General features: G+C 39.8%; 2 protein-coding genes across 2 annotated transcripts in view; one reads left to right on the top strand and one right to left on the bottom strand.

Moving 5' to 3' along the window:
• The window catches only part of HADHA (hydroxyacyl-CoA dehydrogenase trifunctional multienzyme complex subunit alpha), a 60,142-nt gene extending 56,832 nt beyond the window's left edge, over positions 1–3,310 (bottom strand). Inside the window, exon 1 of the mRNA XM_036990632.2 lies at positions 3,020–3,310. Within this exon, the coding sequence (XP_036846527.2) occupies positions 3,020–3,086 (67 nt within the window). The 5' untranslated portion in view covers positions 3,087–3,310. The remainder of the gene's footprint in view (positions 1–3,019) is intronic.
• A 151-nt stretch (positions 3,311–3,461) lies between these two features.
• HADHB (hydroxyacyl-CoA dehydrogenase trifunctional multienzyme complex subunit beta) overlaps positions 3,462–20,695 on the top strand; it is a 96,205-nt gene continuing 78,971 nt past the window's right edge. The window contains exon 1 of the mRNA XM_073215623.1: positions 3,462–3,484. The gene's annotated coding sequence lies outside the window, so the exon portion shown is untranslated. The remainder of the gene's footprint in view (positions 3,485–20,695) is intronic.

The raw sequence follows: 20,695 nt of genomic DNA, 5'->3' as shown, positions 1-20,695 counted from the left end.
TAGTCTCTTAGAAGATAAGGTCTTAAGCAAAAGAGAAAATGGAACAGGTGAGGGAGCTTAGGAAGGGGTTGCAATTTTAAAGACCAAATATTTGAGACAACAGGTGGGTGCTCATTAGCTTACAGTTAAAATCATTTTAAAGTCTACCCCATTAAACGACCTTTGCTGCACCCACATCTACACAAAACTTCTTCTAAATCAATAGAGACATAGAAACGACACGAAAGTTAGTAAATGTGCAAACATCTGGAAAAGAATCCTAAACTAGTCAACAAAACCAAGTTGGAGTACAAGGAAGCTCTGCTGTTGGCATCTAGCCTTAGGATGCTTTACGTAATCAGGAGAGCTTTAGAGCACAGGGTGAACTTTAGCCTACATCTACTGTGCCAGCAATAGTGAGAGAAACCTTTGTCCTACTTTTTAATCATTTAATAACGGTAACTCAGTAAGATACCTACATAACCGAAGAGCACAGCATGGGGAGGGGTGGATTATGCTGATACAAATTTTAAATATGAACATGTAACTTCCTACATTGGTTGTAACAATCAACAACTTTTCCCAATATTCAATTATGGAGAAGGGACAGGATTAAGGGATTTGAGAGTCAACCTTAAATGTACAGCCAGCATGGGGAATAGAGTCAGTGGTTCTGTAACACCTTTCTATATTGACAGACAGTAACTGCATTAGGAGTGGTGATATTTTAATAATACGGGTAACTGCTGAACAACTGTGTTGTATATTTGAAAACAATAGGATTGTGTAGTAACTATACTTCAATTAAAAAAATTTTCATGTACATGATCTACTAAGGCATGAATAACTAATTCATTTCCTGGGAAATTAATTTACTACTTGCATAATTAGCAATTTAGATGTAGGGTAGGAATGGAGAACAAGATATTTTGGCTGAAATAGGTGATTTTCATGTGACAGCCATATTTAGAAGCATAGCACTCAGAGACAGAATGGGTTAAAACATCAAGAATTACAAAATAGTTTCAAGAGAATTTAATCATCCACTGGTAAATGTCATAATCTCATTAAATGGTTGGCAATGCCTTGGCACAGATTTTCAGGGTGAAGGATGATTATTCAGTTGAGTCTAAATGGCAATTCAGGTGTGCAGGTATTTTACATTCACTTTCTGGAGTTTCTTTGAATATTTACAAATAGCTATTAAAAGGGGCCATAACTATACTAAGGCATATTTTCTTACTGGTGAAAACAATTCAAAACATAGATATCATTTTTATGTGTGTATATATATTTCTATACAAAAATATAGAAAAACTAAGCTTCTCACTTTTTATTATACATGTAAAATGCAAAAATTACTTCCAGAATATTCATAGTCATGCTTCTTTAGGGCAGGGAAGACTTAACGATGACGGACTGACTTCATGAAAAAACTGCTGTACACCTAAAATAACTCCTTTAAACCTCACAAGAAGGTATTATTCCCCATCTCACAAAGGAGAAAACATACATAGAAATTAATTGCCCAAGGTCAACAGAGAGTAAAGGCACAGCTGGACTGAAACCTAGAAGTCATAGTCCAACTTTAATTCTTTTAATTGCTGTCATTCTATTTTTAATGTCAAAGAAAACCCAAAGTCTCAACGACTTATTTTACTAGTGAGAAAAATAAAGCCCTGTTAGAATTAGAATAAGATATTTGTTCAAAATCACATAACTAGTTAGTGACTGGAAACCATAGGGCCTGATTACCAGCTCAGTGTCACACCAACTGCTAACACATAGAAGTACCTTAAAACAAATGCAGGGACAAGTGTAAAAAATACACATTGGACTTTTTTTAAAGCATTAAACCATAAGTGTGGAAAAAAAGGAAAACAAAACAAAACCGTATGGTTAACATGACCAAATGCTAACTAACAGTAGTTATGAGTAGTAAGATAATGGGTGGTTCTTTTTTCTTAATCCCTTGCCCCAATTATAAAACATTTCAATATTTTTGTAATATTATAATTGGAACACACACACAGCATTCTTGTGGAGACTAAAAACATGGGCTGAAATAAGAAAACAGATAAACATTCATTCACCTAAAATTAATCCCTTACAGGAAAGGGAGACTCCAGCTACTTGTCTTAAAAACAGCATGCCATCCTAGCAGTTCAAGAGAAAGTCATATTACAAATCAAATTTCTGATTAAGTAACCGGCTTTAAGTACAACGTGCATTAAAAAGTTGGTCCCATTTCACCTTGCAGATTTGAGTGAGGCAGAAAATGCTTGATTTTGCACAACCACCCACTTTAACCCTTTACTGGCAGCTCGAAAGATGGCTAATGCGAGCTAACAGCGTATCGTAAGAAATAAGTAGTTCGTAACATTACGCAAAATTTTATGTTTAATATAAAGGTTTTGACATCTAAAAAATTTTATCGAGTTGCAGAACCTCCCTTTAAATTTAATATACTATGCATTCACGGAATTATTGGAACTGCAAAAGTTGACCTCTCTACTGAATCGTGTTAACATGCACAAAAACGGTTTCGAGGGAAAAGCTGGGGGCGGCGTAATGCGGATGGTTCGTTAATGCCATCTAACTTTTTAAGCTAGCTTTTGTTGCAGGCAAGGTGCTGTGGAGGGATGTATGTGACAGACTGGACTTCTGCCAGTCCTCCTGCAACTCCTGATCTAGTAGTGATAAATGCAAGGTCATCATGAAAGGAAATAAAAGGGGCGTTGGCACAGAAGTGCGACAAGGAGGTCGGCGGCAAGTGCCAGATCAAGTGGACAGGACCCAAACACGTTAGGGATCACAGAGCCTGAAATCGCTGCAGGAGCCGGGGTCGTGAGAGAGTAAGTGTCCGTCCCTGCGCAAGAACAGAGCAGTCCGGTTCCCAGGACAGCATCACTCCAGCCTCCCCAATACCGGGCCGGGTTCCGGGGCAGAGACCGGAGGCGGCAGCGAAGGGGCTACGGGGCCGCCCCAGTTTCCACAAGAAATCCACCCAGGCTGCGCGGCGCCCTTAGCAGGGCCTCACCTGGACAGACCAGCGTCCTGGACGCTCTGAAGCGGATGAGGCTGCCAACCGCCCTGGAAGCCACCATCTTGAGATGAAAAGGACGAACGAGGAAAGCGCTTTGAATGGGGGCGGTGGGCAAAGGACTTTTCCTCCAGCAGCCAGGCCCCAGCCAGGCGTCCGACGTAAAGCCTGACTAAAACACCGATTCCAAGTTGCCACCGGCCCACTAACTCGGCCCTCGCTTGCGGCTAATACGGTGGAAAGGACTCTTTCTCCGGTGGAACGAAGGAGGCTCACCGAGGAGGTGGGAAACAGTACCGGGTTCTCCAGTCAGGCGGGCGGCGGGCAGCCCGAGAGACCGGCGAAGCCCGCGGATTTAGGAAGGACCTAATCCTAGGCAGGACCCGCCTCCTAGTCGGGACGCGTCCCGTGACTTGCGTCTGAACCTAGCTTGGAAGCCGGTCTCTGAGCAGTCTTCTTTAGGTGAGACTGTGCTTGCGCTCGGCTTTCCGCCTGGCCTTTCCCCCAGCGAGAGCTGCGCATCCGTTCCCAGCTTTTTCGCAGTGCCGGCGGCCGCCCCCCTCCACGGGGACTGGAGTTGGAGAGAACACAGCCGAAGAAAGCTCTTCCGGTGAGATCCTCCAGTACCAACGCGTTCGGCGCTGTGACGTGGACTAGCTTTCTGTGTAGCTCCATAGCGGTATCACCTGTAGTTTTACTTTATCGCCGCAGAGTAACGAACTGTTTGCTTGTCTGTGGGTAGACAGTGTTTGTTGTTCACCTGCTGTTCCTGTAGCCGGGTTAACAGAGATTTAGAACCGGCGTGGGTTTACCCCATTCCTGCTACTGGGAGTGGGACTCGATCATGTGATCTTTTGGGACTTGAGTTTGGGTGAGTTGAGATATTCCAATTTACTGCTTGGTGAACCAGTGCTCCAGAGGATCTAAGAACCGAAAGGTAACTGGCGATTGTCTGGTTACGTGTCCCCTTGACTTCCTCGGTGAGGCGCTTGAATCAGAGTGATTTTACCCATGATCACAGGTGGTGGAAATAGGACTTAAACCTACACCTACTAACTTCTAGTCTAGAGCTAGCTCCACACCGCATGGTAGCTGTTCTTGTGCGGGGAAGATAGTCTCGAGTCCTCGAGTAAAGGCATTTGATTTCAAAAGGAAGTAGTGTTGAGAGCCCTCTAGGCACTTTCACGCAATCTCTTTTAATCCTCCTGATCACAAATTGTCACTCGCATTTTCTAGCTGAACTTTGGGAGGCTCAGAGAGCTTATGTTATTTTTCTGGTAGGTGGCAGAGCCAGGAATATGACTGCTCACCACATTGACTGTTCCGCGAGAGGGGGATCAAGAGTAGCCAGAGGGAAATGGCAGGAAGTAGAGGCTGAAATGAGAAGTACAGAAAGAAAGAAGAGAGGTTTCTGTTTGAAGCTCCAGTGAAATAGGGAGTCCTCCACTGCTGTAAGCACTTTACAGGAACTGGATGACTAGTGATAATTTCACTTACCAAAAAGGATTCTTTATGACTTTCATAGGCCCTCCAACTCAGAATATTTTTACAATTCAGAGCTTTCCTCCTGTCCACCTCACGCTCTCTTCTGCTCCTAATTACATATAACACTTATTATTTAGATCAGGGGTGGCAAACTTCTCTTAAGGGCCAGATAAATAGTTTAGGCTTTGCAAACCCACATTGATCTCTGCCTTATATAAAGTCTTTGTTTTGTTTTACTCAGCACCTGATTGAAATGTAAAAAGTATTGTTAGCTCAAGGCCCAGGGGTTGTCCTTTGCCAACCCTTAATTTTGATGACTCTTTTGGCTCATAACTTTTTTTACCCTGTGCTCTTATCAAAATCATAAGGCTCTGTCAGGACGGAAATGTTACGTTTCTTACTGTGGCTTCCACAGAGGGGAACTAAGTACAGTTATACCACCACCCGCTGTTATGAATAGTAAATACATGTATTACCCTTACTGTGTATCAGGAACTGTTCTGAGTGCCTTAAGGATATTAATGTAGTTATTCCTCACAAAAATCCTATGAGGTAGGTACTGGAATTTTCTACATCTTACAGATGAACTGAATTACCCGGTTACTTAATCTTTCTCTGTCTTGGTAGTAACTTAAGCTTAAACTCATACAGCTAGGGTGGAGCCAGGGTTTGGTTTTGGACAGCCTGGTTTTAGAGCCTGTACTCTTAACCGTTACATTGTGTCTTAATATTGTAAAGATGAGCTGTTAAAGACTCTCCATGCTGCTTTCATTATTTGGCTAGCCCGTTTTTTCGTAGGTGTCTGCAACTACATCCAACTTTCCGTAGTTCCGCACCCTACTCAAGCTCGTGCTACTTAAGAGTTTCCATGCCCACCTCCTCCCCCAAATCCTTGAGTCAAAATGTCTATTTCTTAAAGCTTAGAGCAAATGACAGTAAAGGTCAACCTTCCCATAGAGTAATTTGCTAGTCCCTCTTTGTTTTGAAATCTACTTTAAAAAAATTTTTAAAGGAACATATATTTTATGTAATTTTTTTCAGAAACTACAGGAGAGTCTAAAGAATATAAATATACCTGTAATTCCACCATCCAGAGATGACTATCATTAACATTAAGCTTCATATTTTTCCAGACTTTTTTATGCATTTGATATTTTTATATATATAAAATGTTAATATATGTAGATATTAAATAAAACTAGAATTATATTGTACATAAAAAACAAAATGCACATAAAAAAATTTAAGAAAACAGAATAAAATTATCCTTTGCAGGTATGACTCTTAACTTTATGGACTTTATTTTCTCTTTCATAAAATGCGTCTCACTATACATATTCTCCATCTTAATATATATTTTTCACTTAGTATGTATTATGGGCATCTTCCATGTCAGTATATACATGTATGTCATTATGTTTCATTTTTCTTTCCAAACTGCTGCACGGTATTCCATGGTTTGTTGTACTATAATTTTTTTAACCATTTCCTACTGATGTGCATTTATATTAGTTTGTTTTCCAGCAATGTAAACAATGCTACCGTGCACACCTTGAGTATTTCTATAGGCCAGAGATCTATGTATGCTACACATACCCCTTGAGTATTTATAGGTTAAAGACCAGTAAGAGGAATTAATTACTGGTCTCAGAAATTCACAGTTCAGATTTTGAAAGGTAACTGAAAATTGTCTTTCAAAAAGATCTCAGCACTTTATGCTTCTGTCAACTGCCATGCAGATACCTAAATAGATCCCTTCTTACTAGAGTTGTATATTAACCAAAATTTTTTTTTGTCCAGTCTGATAAATCCCCAAATGGTGTCTTGTTTTACTTAAATTTTTTTTATTGTTAGTGAGGTTGCACATTTAAAATTTGTTTGACATATTAATTTCTAATGTGAATTTTTCATTTTATTTTTTCCTTTTGGTCATGTATTAGGAGGGAGCCTTTCAGTTTCAAGTAACAGAAAATTCAACGCAAATTGGCTTATTGCACGGAATTTAATGAGGAACTGAAAAGCACAACAGGATGGTGGGTTTCAGATATGATTCAATCAGGGCTCTAGTTTTTTTTTTCTGAAATTCTCTTCTCTTTCCTCTTTTGGTATTAGCTCTATCCTTAGATTAGCTTTTTTTCACGTTTGCAAACTGCTGTGGTTGTGCAAAACCTTAGAAGGAGAGATTTGTGGTCCAGAATTCCAGGCAGAAGATTTCAATGTCAGACTGACTAGACCACCGCGAAATCAATTCCAGTGGTCTGGCAATACCATCCATGCCCGATAGGTTACCTGAACCAGTGTCCTTGGCAAAGAGAATGAGATTTTTCTGATTGGTTTAAACTCTGAAGTTGGGCTAGATTCAATCCTATGTAAATCACACATGGCAGCTACATGATGGGTTGAAGTGGGTATTGGGCTAAAAATCAGATTCCATTAAAGACTGTTCCTCTTTTTCCTGCAATGTAGAGAGCTCTTCATGGATTATGGGTATTAATCCTGTGTCTGTTTGACATGTTACAAATATTTTTGTGAATGTATTGTTTACTTTCTAACTTATTTTAGTATCTTTTGCTGTGTAGATATTCATTATTTATTCTTTTCCATTATGGCCTCTGGGTTTTGTGTCATATGTAGGGAACCTTTTTCCCACCCAAGATTTAAAAAAATTCAGATGTCTTCTAGTATTTTTGTGTTAAAAAAATATGTATTTAGATAAATCCATCTGGAATTTACTTGTACTTACTGTATGGGTTATGTACCTACATTTTTTCCCAAATGGTTAGACATTTGCCCAGCAAATCTATTGCATAATTCATCATTCTCCCACTTACTTGAAGTGCTATCTTTATTATATACTTAATTCTCATACACATGAGTCTGTTTCTGAACTTGCTACATCCTCTTCTGTTGATTAATTTCTTCCTGTGCCAGAATTGCACATCTAATTACTAGTGTTTTATAGCAAGTTTTGATAACTATTAGAGCAAGGTCCCCCTTTTTCTTTATCAACATTTTCTCAGCTATTTTCATGAATTCTATTTCAGGATGAACTTTATTTTCTTAAGGGAATTTGTATGCCAGACTCATGTGGCATCCTGTGTAGCTTCTAGAGACAGTGGTGCCCGTCTCATGACCACTTTTTGTCTCCCTGGCTAAAGGCCTTTGAGTATCCCTAGGCTGGTGAACCCAGAGCTTGGATTCGTTCATCTCTTTCCAATCCACATATTTGGAGAACAATGATTTTGTTTTCCTTTTTAGCCATAGGGTCTTTTTAGTCTATAAAGACCCAAGAGAAGTTAAACAAGGCTTTTCTGTTATCTATTGTATTTGTGTAACAATTTATCCAGAAATGTGACATTTTAAAGCAATAAGAAATGTACTATCTCATAAAGTTTGTGGGAGCTACTTGGCTGGGTTGTTCTGACGAGTTTCCTGCAGGATTGCAGTGAGATGGTTGGCTACGGTTGCTGTCACCTGGAAGTTTGCCTGCTTGCCTTCCTATGATAGCGGTTTCTCTTCCAGGCTCACTGAAGTGGCTGCTGGCGGGAGACAGGAGTTCCTCACAACACGGTCCTCTTTATAAGGCTGCTCCAGACATGCCAGCTGCCTTCTCCTGGAGTGAGGGACCTGAGAGAGACTACGACCGAAACTGCAGTATTTCCTGTAGTCTAAGTGACATACAATTGCTGCTGACACATTTTGTTTGTTTACACAAACCAACTGTGGTAGAGTGTGGGAGGCAACTGTGCAAGGGTGTGAATACCAAACTAGAGATTATTGGGACCATCTTGGAGGCTGGCTACCACGGCCTTCAATGGCAAATCTCACCAGTTTATTCTTACCATTTTTTTTTCTTAAGTTAAAATGTGTTCCAAAATTAAGAAATTGTAAAAGATTTACACTGAGAGATCTTCCCTAGCCCCCTCCCCTTAACTGTTTCCTTCCTTCCAGCCAGCCTTTAACATCTTATTTCTACTTGCAGGAATATTTTATGCACGTACAAGGAAATGTATATATCACTTTTTCTCTTATGAACATGAATGATAGCAGCTTACACACTATTTTGCATGTTCTTTATTCACTTAATACAGATCTGAAAGGGTTACACATTGGCATATAATTTATGTATCTTTTATAGCTGTATAATATTTCACTGGGTGGTTATAGCATGGGTGGTTTATGTCTTATGTTGGAAGCCTTTTACTTAGCCAGTTCTCTGTTGGTTGTTCTAATCTCTTCTTATTATAGTGACAACAAAGGTCATGTCCCATATGTGTAAATAACATCTATGAAGTAAATTCATGGAAGTGGAATTGCTGGATCAAAAGTTAGGTGCACTTGTAGTTTTGACAGTTGTTAAATTGCACCCCCTAGAGGCTGCTCCAGTTTACACACTCAGCTGCAGGATATGAGAGTGCCTGTTTGTGCATACTCTCAGCACACGTCTAGCAAACCTTTGAGTCTGTGGTTTGAGAGTTCAAATATTGTATCTCTGTGTGTTTTTAATTTGCATTTCTCTTACAAATGACTTTGAACATCTTTTTATGTATCTAAGCCATTTTTATTTCCATTTCTGTATGCAGTCTGTTCATATCTTTTGTCCATTTTTTTCCCTACTAATTTGTGGGAACTCATTTTTAGGAATTTAGGGCAGTGGTTAATATGTTTTGAACATTTTTTAATATATGGGGTTTTAACAGTTTTTATTATTTTGGAACAGCATCAAGCTAATAAAAACAGTAGCAAGTGCAGTACACAGCTTTTTCTTACAGCTGTTGAGAGTAAGTGGTTGATACATCGCATTCTTCCTGAATACTTTGCTGTGTATTCCCTTCAAATACAAATATTCCATTAGGCATTCTACATAATCACAATACCATCTTCAAAATCAGAAAGTTAACACTGGTGGCTTCATTTTCCTGTTCAGCAATCTCTCAACTTCTTTGACCCTAGAGAAGAGCATAAACTCTGGAGCTAGACTGTCTGGCTTCAAATCCCAGTTCCGCCTCTTACTAGGTATGGATCCTTGGGTAAAGCCCTCAGTCCTTGTATGTCTCAGTGTTGTCATCCCTTATGAAGGGTGTAATAGAACAGTGATTTCATACTGAAAGCGGTTTCAACATTGTTAGAATAATATTAGAAGAAAGATGGTTGTAATAGATTAAATTGTAAGTATTTTATAGTAGCCATGAATGAGGTTATCAGAGATCATATATAAAATAAGCTACACATTCAAATAATCCAGGGTGTATTTCTCATCTTCTCCTTTTAGATTTCACAATAGCTAAACACTTTATTTTTGTCTACCTAAGACCTCTGAGCTGTTCGTCCCAGCTACAAGCTGCCACAGGTACAATACTGTGTAAAATGAACATTTCTGATTTAAATGTTAGATTGTAGATTCTAGGTTTATGAATTCTTAATAAAAACCAAAACTAATTTGTTAATTCACCTTTTTTATGAGCAACATGAACATCTCTGTTGCCTTCAAATTAAAACAACATAGGGCCAGGCAATAATGATATTACGTGGTGTTGGGTTGGGCTGGAGGATTTTGACAGGAGGCTGCTTTCTGGAATTTGGAGCCAGATAGAGTTGGATGTTCATGTACCTTGCTGATCAGTTTATTCACCCACTGGCTGTCAGTCCGGGAGATGATTAGCTCACAAACACTCTTTAGAGTATTGTGGAGCCACAAATTAACTTCCAAACTTGACATTACTGATAGGCTTTTCTATTAATAAATACCTTCTTCTCTGATAAACGAGAGGATCCATTCCTGAAGAAGAGGTGAGTGGGTAAGTAGATAATAAAAGAAGGTTGTTTGGTCAATATGAAATGAAAACGTAAGGAAATTTGTAGATTTTCTATGGTCATTTAGTCCCTTGATAAAGTCAATGACTTCACTGTTGACTACCTATGTTTACAGAACATGCTGTTCGTATGTATTTTCTCTGGCCTGCCTCAGGAGTTCATTGTTCTCCTCGCCCAGGTCCTGTATTGACCTATGACTTCCGGTTTTGATTTTATTGTGGTGTTCCTACTTGGGTCATGACTTAACAGAAAGAGCACCTTAGTAGGATTTAGAAGACCTCTACTCTGTTCCAGTTCTACCTGTTTCTGGGCAGTATGGCCTTGAAGTGGTCATGTCACTTCCCTGTGCTTTAGTTTCTTTGTCTAAAACAGAATAACAGTTCTAGTCTTGTTAACTTCAAATAGTTGCAGAGATAACTAGAAGCACTTTTGAAAACTCTGTAAACTCAGTATCAAGATGATATTTTTATATTGTTTTACAAATAGTATATTTTCAGAGATCTGTTGCCTAACTCCACCTTGTGAAAGTTTCATGTCCTATAACAAATGTATTTTCTGTGAGCTTCTAAATGGTAGCTAGAGTGTAGATTTGGATTAGCCGTTTGAAGAATAATTCCTTTCTGTGTCATTTCACCTTTTCCCTAATTCTAGTGTTTGTCCAGGCCTTTGCTTTGCAGTCACAAAAATAAACCTGATTCTTGCCAGCTGGGTGAAGGTCATACTGAATACCAATGAGGGAAAGCATTAATCTAGCATTTAGAGTATTCTTCTGTGTACTGTTCCTTATCTGTTCTTGTGTGTCTGTTTCCCCAGCTATATTGTAAACCTTTTCCTATTCCTACTGGCTAACACCCTACAAGTGATTTGTGTTGACACTGATAATGATAGTGGTGCAAGAAGATGATGGTGAGACAAAAGAATGTCAGCTGATTTGAAGGGAGGTAGCGGCCATGTGCACCCTTGCTAAACAGGTTTTAGGTTGCAATAATTTTTTAACTAATTCCTCCTGAAGCTCGTGTGAATATTCCTGCTTGACAGAGCTCTTAGGATGAAGGCATTAGAATAGAGGGATACAGGATTTACTATATTTCAGTCATCAGATGGACCAGAAATGTAAGCGTCTTAGGGAAATTCTGATTGATTCAATGGTTATATGTGGTGTAACACATGCTACAGTGGTATGATACATGATACATCTTTTATCTGCTTTGATGTTATTGTATATATAAAATACAGAATGTCCAACTGTCACCCATAGACTCCTAGGTTTTGAAGTTGGGAGGAGGAGCATTCGAGGTCATCTAGTCCAGCTTCCATGTTTGCAAATGAGAAAGTTTTGGCAGGCAGGAACTACAACCCACATATTCAATTGAGATTCTTATATTGTCTTGCTAGTGTGTGCGTATAGCTCCATAAATATATGAAAAGGAGCCTTTGAGAATATTTCAATGTGGTTAGGAACCAATGTTCATATGATGGAGAATGAGAGTCTTTTGAGTGACTGTTTAATACATAATGAATATTATTTTAAAATGTGGTTGTAGCATTAGTTTAATTAGTTTATAATGTGCTAAATTGTTTGGAAGAAGAAATTTTTGACCCAGAGATTGCCATAGATGTTTACATGCATGAACTATATATCACTGTAGTTATCAGGGAAGGCTTTACTTGGAGGTGGGATGTGAACAAGACTTTGTGGGACAGGTAAAAATTAAATGGACAAACGGGCCAATAAGAAGAGAGGATGCGTGAATGAAGGCAAGGAGGATGTAATGAGCAAGGTTGTGAGGGACTGGAGCTTGTTCGTCTGTTACATGTTGAACAGCAGTGGGAAATACTTCTGTATAGTTAAGTGGAACAAGGTAAAGCAGGGAATTTGTTAGAAGAGTTAAGAATTTGAATTTTATCTCAAAGTGTATAAAAGTGATGTGCGTTCAGTTCTTTAAAAGTAGAATGACATGCTGGCATGTCATCTGACTTTCCTGGCCATCAGTTTCTCTCCCAGGTCAGTCATGGTTAATCTGCCATCTACAAATTTAGTGGCCTTTTTCAGTCCTCTTTCTCCTTGAGCTTTGATACTTTTGACCACCTTGTACTCTTTGATACCCTCTTGCCTTTGCTCTCATGCACTGTTCTCTCCTGATTCTACTGCCTCTCAGGTTTACCTTCTGTCCCACGTCTTCTCTCAGCCTTGACATGGAGGGAAATCACAAAGCTAAGTGTCTCTTATTATAAGTAATGGACCCATTCAATTTAAGATAAGAGGCCTTGAGAGAAGTTATGAAACAATAAAACTCTTAGAAGAAAACATAGGCAAAAATCTCTTGAATATAAACACAAGCAACTTTTTCCTGAACACATCTCCTTAGGCAAGGGAAACAAAAGCAAAAATGAACAAATGGGGCTATATCAAGCTGAAAAACTTCTGTACAGCAAAGGACGCCATAAGCAGAAGAAAAAGGCATCCTACAGTATGGGAGAATATATTTGTAAATGACTTATCCGATAAGGGGTTAACATCCAAAATATATAAAGAACTCACACACCTCAACACCCAAAAAGCAAATAACCCAATTGAAAAAATGGGCAGAGGATCTGAACAGACAGTTCTCCAAAGAAAAAATTCAGATGGCCAACAGGCACATGAAAAGATGCTCCACATCACTAATTATCAGGGAAATGCGAATTAAAACCACAGTGAGATATCACCTCACACCAGTTAGGATGGCCAACATCGAAAAGACTAGGAACAACAAATGCTGGCAAGGATGTGGAGAAAGGGGAACTCTCCTATGCTGCTGGTGGGAATGTAAAGTAGTTCAACCATTGTGGAGAGCAATATGGACGTTCCTCAAAAAACTAAAAATAGAAATACCACTTGACCTGGGAATTCCACTCCTAGGAATTTCCAGGAAGAAAGCAAGACCTGAGATTCAAAGAGACACATGTACCCCTATGTTTATTGCAGCACTGTTTACAGTAGCCAAGATATGGAAGCAACCTAAGCGTCCATCAGTAGATCAATGGATGAAGAAGAAGTGGTACATATACACAATGGAATATTATTCAGCCATAAGAAAGAAACAAATCATACCATTTGCAACAACATGGATGGAGCTAGAGGGTATTATGCTGAGTGAAGTAAGGCAGAGAAAGACATACCAAATGATTTCCCTCATTTGTGGAATATTAACAACGAAGAAAACTGAAGGGGAAAATCAGCAGCAGACCCACAGACTGCAAGAAGGACCTAGTGGTTACCAAAGGGGAGGGGTTGGAGAGGGAGGGAGGAGGGGATTGAGAGGTATTATCATTAGTTAACATGGTGTGCTTTGGGGTTCATGGGGAAGACAGTGTAGCACAGAGAAGACTAGTGACTGTAGCATCTTACACTGATAGACGGTAACCGCAATGAGGTATGGGGGGTCTCGATAGTATGGGTGAATGTTGCAACCAAACTACTTTTCTTGTGAAACCTTCATAGGAATGTATATCAATGATAACTTAATAAAAAAAAAAAAGAGGCCTTGAGTGTACTACAATTGGAGAAGTACCAGGAGCTAAGCAACGTTCTCTCCTGGCCACATGGTATATTGCTTCCTGGCCTTTCTGCTTCTCTGTATATCCTTTCCACTTCTTGCTGGTTTCTTTGCTCACTCAGTTTTTGCTGCCCCATAACTCTGGCTTACAAATAACTTCAGTTTACCATCCCCCTGTTTCTTCCTCATGACATCTTCTGAGCTTCAACTAATTGGTATTTCTATGCTTCTTTACATTCCTAAGAGAGAGAATCTGACTGGCACTACTTATCACTTGTAGGTAGATGACATGGGTTACTGATTGATTGGCCACTCTGGGGATTAACTTTTGGTTGTCCAGTGCCTACCCTGAATCTAATCAGCTTTGGCTGTGGGTTTAGGGACAAGGTGTCTGTGGCAGGCACTCCAATCAGGGTAGCCCCTTTAGAAGGGATTGTAGGTGAGCAGGCACTACAAAATATGTCTGTTCTTTTCTCTGTATTCTAAACTGCAAAATCTCGTAGCTCTCTCACCTACACCTCACTTCTCTTAAGGGTGCCCTAGTTTTGCATCTCTAGCTACCTGTCAAATGAACGTACCCACCGACGTGTCTCTGTCAGCTCAAAATCAGCATTTTTAAAAATGAAGTCACCTTTCTTCCAAAAGCAGTTCTCATTCTGTGTAGAGTAGGCAGGTTTTCTTAGTCTCTAAGCTTCCTTTATAACTTTGTTTTCCTTTCTTTCCATTTCTGACTGGGCACCAAGATACCTCATCTTCCTTTATAAAATCTCTTGCATTGGTCCCTTCCTTTCCTTTCATGTCGACACTGCCTTACCCTGGCCTTTAGCCACATGTTTGAGTTTGCCCCATTCTCCTTACTTACTTTCCTGTGCCTTTATCTCCTTTAACACATTTCTGTTAAAGCTGTCAGGAGAATCTTTGTTCCCTGTTTTATCATGACTCTTAGCTTGAAAATAGCGACAGATCGAGTCAAACAAATAAAGAAGCATTGTAGGTTTTTACAGAATGACAACAGTCACCCAACAAATGGCCTTTATTTCTACATAGAAAGGCAAGAATATTAAGCTATGTGGAGAGTAAATATGAGCTATGGGCGACTTCTAATCTGAAGGACAGACTTATGTGTCAGATCAGTTGCATTCAATGTTATAGATTGTCAAACATTTGAAAACAAGAATCTATTCATTTATGCATTTATTCATTCATTTATTTTATTTTTTTTGGTATTATTAATACATACATGAACAAAATTGTGGTTATGAGATTCCCCCAATTATCAAGTTGTCCATCAGTGTAGTAAAATGCTATAGAATTACTACTTGTCTTCTGTGTGCTATACTGCCTTCCTGGTGCCTGCCCCATACATTCTGTGTGGTAATTGTAATGCCCCTTTTTTTCCCTTATCCCTCCCTTCCCACCCATCCTTCCCAGTCCCTTTCTCTTTGGTAACTGTTAGTCCATTCTCCGGTTCTGTGAGTCTGTTGCTGTTTTGTTCCTTCAGTTTTTTCTTTGTTCTTATACTCCACAGATGAGTGAAATCATTTGATACTTGTCTTTCTCCGCCTGGCTTCTTTCACTGCGCATAATACCCTTTAGCTCTATCCATGTTGTTGCAAACGGTAGGATTTGTTTTTTTCTTATGGCTGAATAATATTCCATTGTGTATATGTACCACATCTTTATCCATTCATCTACTGATGGACAGAAGAAACAACTTTGTTAATGGCATAAATACCCTTATTATTAGGTGTAATTATCAGGTGTTTTCCTGAAATATTGTTTGGGAACTTATAAATGATAGTCAATTTCTTAGCTCTCAAAAAATTTTTTCTTTGAATTGGTTTAGTAAACGGGAATGCAACTTGGCATTGAATCATGTGATTCTTCCTAGAATGCCTATTTTGAAAAATGTTAAAGGTCATTTAACTTCGAATTTTTAATTGATAGTTCTTTGAACTTTATCTTAAACCTGTCCAGACCAAATCGAAGAAAACCTTAGCCAAACCCAGTATAAGGAATATTGTGGTGGTGGATGGCATTCGCATTCCATTTTTACTATCAGGCACTTCGTAAGTATGGAATGATTGTGTCCTCACTCCCTCCCTCCCTCCCTCCGTTCCTCCTTCCTTCCTTCCTTCCTCCCCCGGCCCTTTCCCCCCCGGCTTTTAGTAAGTATGATTGATATATAAAAACTTGTACATATTTAGATTGTACAATGTGATTTCCTTTAAAGGTATGCAATGTGAGGATTTAATATGTATATACATGGTGAAGTGATTACCATGATTGAGTTAATAAGCATATCCATCACCCTACATAGTTTATTTACTCCTTTTAAGGCACTTTTGAAAGTGGTCTTTGTGTAACCCAGTAGGTAATACTGTTAGTAGACTAATATATGGATAACATTTTCATGAAATGAATAGAGTAAGTCAAATAATATGATAACGTTTGTTTTTCATCCTTTTTCATGAGCAAGCCTAGTGTAATGTTAGATTGAACCAGCCCTGTTTTGAAAACCTAGTGTGGCTCTGGGTAGTGTAGTTCCAACAGGGATATCCTTTCCTTGTCTTGAGATAAATACATTGTTTCTGGGCCTCTTCTGAAGTCTGAATGCAGTGCCCATGGTTATTGTGAAGGGCGTATAATCCACTGCTTTTGCCTTATGGAAAGTAGTGGAATTGGATTTGATGGGCTGATCCAAACCTTGGCACAGTACAACGCCAAGTGTGTGCATTCAGAATGATCCTAGACCTGCACAGAAATTCCCTAGAATCAAACTGCAGTTCTTAGACTTTTCTGCTACTTTTTGTCCCCAAGTAAGGCCCAGTCTCTCCAAAAGCTGATAATGGACTTTGGTAATTAGGTTCAAACTCAATGAAATACTAGTTCTCTTCTGTTTAGATTGTTTTGGTGTTTATATTTTGAACAAGTCATTAACCTAAAAATATACTGGAGAAATGTTTGGTATCTGCTAGAAATAATGAGACCTGTCTTTACATACGAATATGGAAAGATCTAGAAGATATGTTAAGTATAAAAAGCAAAGTGCAGAGCAGTGTGTAAAATGCCATCATTTTTGAACAATGTGTATGTGTGTGTGTATACAAATGTACAGAAATAATAAATGTTTATTTTTAAACAGATGGTTTAAGGCTTGCAGAGTATTTTCTTATGGAAATAATGCTGTAAATAAATGGTAGTGAAGTTTCTTCATTCACCTTCTTTTCTGAATACGGTGTAACCCATTTCTTTCTGTAATCTCTTTCCTATACTGACGCTTCAGCAGTAAGAGTAAGAATCTGAATCTTTAGCAGCAGGAGAGTGAGGACAGAGGATCCTCCTTGTACTTAGCAGCTGCACAGTAGGAAGAGAAACTTCCATGAAGTACGCTACCTTCCTTTTGTCTAGGAGGATGGATCTGTTGCCGGCTCCTCAAAGATCTGTGCTGAACAACTGGATGGATCACTGTCTCTGGGCCACCCGTTTGGAGCCACTGGCTGTCGGCTGGTCATGGCAGCTGCCAACAGGTTACGGAAGGAAGGAGGCCAATATGGCTTAGTGGCTGCCTGTGCAGCTGGAGGGCAGGTATGTCACTGCAGCTTCATAGGTGCCTCTTGGAAAGTCATTTTCTTAGAAACAAAAGAAGCTCATCCAAGAAGGTTTGATTTTGTTGTTTAAAACTTAGAGCAGTATTTCTGCTGACAGACAACCAGAAAATTATTTTGGCAGGGGGTTAGAAGGTACAACTTTAATTCTGATAGTACTTTGGAAGGAAGATGCCATTTAAATCCAAGCTAATGATGGGAGGAGCCAAGATGGCGGCATGAGTAGGGCAGTGGAAATCTCCTCCCAAAACCATATATATTTCTGAAAATACAAGAAATACAACTACGCCTAAAAGAGACCAGAGGATACAATACAACAGCCAGGCTACATCTACATCTGCGAGAACTCAGCATCTCATGAAGGGGGTAAGATAAAAGCCACGGCCCGGTGGGACCTGAGTGTCCCCCCAGCCCCACCCCAGCTCACCGGCGGGAAGGAAGGAGTCTGATCGGGGAGGTAGTGGAAGCACAGGACTGATAAGTAACCAGCCTTAGTGATCTGCACCAGGATTGCAGACACATTGCATGGTGCGCTACATATTAGAGAAAAGGAAAAGCGAAATCTGTGAGTGCGTCCCTGCAGCTGCCTCCCCTGGGACAAAAGAAAAGCGAGTGCTTTTTTAAAGTCTTAAAGGGACAGGGGCCTCACATCTGGACAGCATGATCCCAGCACACTCAGCCCAGCAGCCTGGGAATCCTGAGGAGCTTTGGGAACCCCAGACTCCTGGGAGGGCGCACTGCTCTGAAGCCCCTCACAACAGTAAACAACTTGCTGTCCACTCCCCCACAGGCACGACCCTGCCAAAGCGGCTGAGCAGCCGCCCACAGCGCAACTGCCCAGCGCAAGCAGAGGAAGCCGGGGCAGGACACGAAGGGGTGCCATTCTCGCAGGAGAGCACATCCAGTGTGGCTGCCTCTTCCCGCAGGGCTCTGGGCTGCCCCGAGGGCTGCTCCCAGTGTGCGGGTAATGGACGCAGGCAGCAGAGAGGGGCAGTGCGACCAGCAAACAGGAAAGGACTTCGTCCTCCCAGCTGACACACACGCTACCTGCCTACGACTACCTCTATTGCCATGAAAATACAGAAGAATTTGGTCCAGTCCTGAATCACCCAGACAATGCCCGAGAGAGGGCTTGGGGAAACAGATATAACCAATCTTCGTGAAAGAGAATTCAAAATAAAGGTCATAACCATGCTGATGGACCTGCAGGGAAATATGCAAGAGCTGAAGGATCAAGTTAGAAGGGAGAATACAGAAATGATCTCTCAAAGAACTTAAAAGCAGACTGGATGAGGTACAAGAGATCGTTAATGGAATAGAAATCAGAGAACAGGGATACAGAGAAGCTGAGGCAGAGAGAGAGAAAAGTATCTCCAGGAATGAAATAAAAATATTAAGAGAACTGTGTGACCAATCCAAATGCAACAATATTCCCATTATAGGGGTACCAGAAGAAGAAGAGAGAGTAAAAGGGATAGAAAGTGTCTTTGAAGAAATAATTGCTGAAAACTTCCCCAAACTGGGGGAGGAAATAGTCTCTCAGACCATGGAAGCCCACAGATCTCCCAACACAAGGGACCCCAGAAGGACAACACCAAGACATATAATAATTAAAATGGCAAAGATCAAAGACAAGGACAGAATATTAAAGGCAGCCAAAGAGAGAAAAAAGTCACGTACAAAGGAAAACCCATCAGGCTATCATCAGACTCCTCAGAGGAAACCTTACAGGCCAGAAGAGAATGGCATGATATATTTAATGCAATGAAACAGAAGGGCCTTGAACCAAGAATACTGTATCCAGCACGATTATCATTTAAATATGAAGGAGGGATTAAACAATTCCCAGACAAGCAAAAGTTGAGGGAATTTGCCTCCAACAAACCACCTCTAGGCGATATTTTAAAGGGACTGCTCTAGATGGAAGCACTCCTAAGGCTAAACTGATGTCACGAGAGAAAATAAAATCACAGCAAAGAAAGCAGACCAACCAAATACTAACTAAAGGCAAAAAATAAACTATTCACAAAAGCAGTCAAAGGAAACACAAAAGAGTACAGAATAAAACACCTAACATATAAAGAATGGAGAACGAAGAATAAGAAGGGAGAGAAATAAAGAAACACTGCGTTTATAATAGCTTCATAAGTGAGTTAAGTTAGACAGTTAGGTGGTAAATTAGCTACCCTTGAACCTTTGGTAACCAAAGCCTGCAGTGGCAATAAGTACATATCTTTCAATAATCACCCTAAATGTGAATGGACTGAATGCACCAATCAAAAGATACTGAGTAATAGAATGGATAAAAAAGCAAGACCCATGTCTATGCTACTTACAAGAGACCCACGTCAAACCCAAAGAAACTCACAGACTAAAAGTCATGGGATGGAAAAAGATATTTCATGCAAACAATAGAAAAATGCAGGTGTTGCAGTACTTGTATCAGACAAAATAGATTTCAAAACCAAGAAAGTAACGAGATAAGGAAGGACATTACATAATGATAAAAGGGGTCAGTCCAACAAGATGATATAACCATTATAAATATATATGCACCCAATACAGGAGCACAGATGGATGTGAAAGAAATACCTACAGAATTAATGGAGGAAATAGAATAAAATGCATTCGTTCTAGGAGACTTCAACATACCACTCACTCCAAGGGACAGATCCAGCAGACAGAAAATAAGTAAGGACACAGAGGCACTGAACAACACACTAGAACAGATGGACCTAACAGACATCTACAAAACTACACCCAAAAGCAGCAGGATGCACATTCTTCTCCAGTGCACATGGAACATTTTCCAGAATAGACCACATACTAGGCCATAAATCCAAGCTAATTTTTTCCTAAAACAATGTTTATGATTTGCATTTTTAAAAGTAATATACACTCATTATGGAAACTACAAAATCACTTTTAATAGAAACCATTCATAGAGCATCTACTGGGAATCAGACTCTGCTAGACAGACTCTGATGTGTGTATGTATACGTATGTGTACATAAATACATGTCTATGTACACACAGCACGGTAACTTAATGCTCATAAACCACTATGATATAGGCACCATGAGCCCCATTTTACAAAAGAAATTGAGGCTCATAATGGCTAGTAACTTCTCCAAGATCACACAGTATTTGAATAGCAGAGCCAGAATCAAACTCCAGAGCTGTATTTTCCTCATGTTCTTTGGTGCCTCTGTTGGCTGGATTCATCT

This window comes from Manis javanica, chromosome 1 (assembly GCF_040802235.1).
Source record: "Manis javanica isolate MJ-LG chromosome 1, MJ_LKY, whole genome shotgun sequence".
In the NCBI taxonomy this organism is placed as follows: Eukaryota; Metazoa; Chordata; class Mammalia; order Pholidota; family Manidae; genus Manis; species Manis javanica.
The sequence above is the reverse complement of the archived record's forward strand: the minus strand, read 5'-3'. Positions and strand labels throughout refer to the sequence as shown.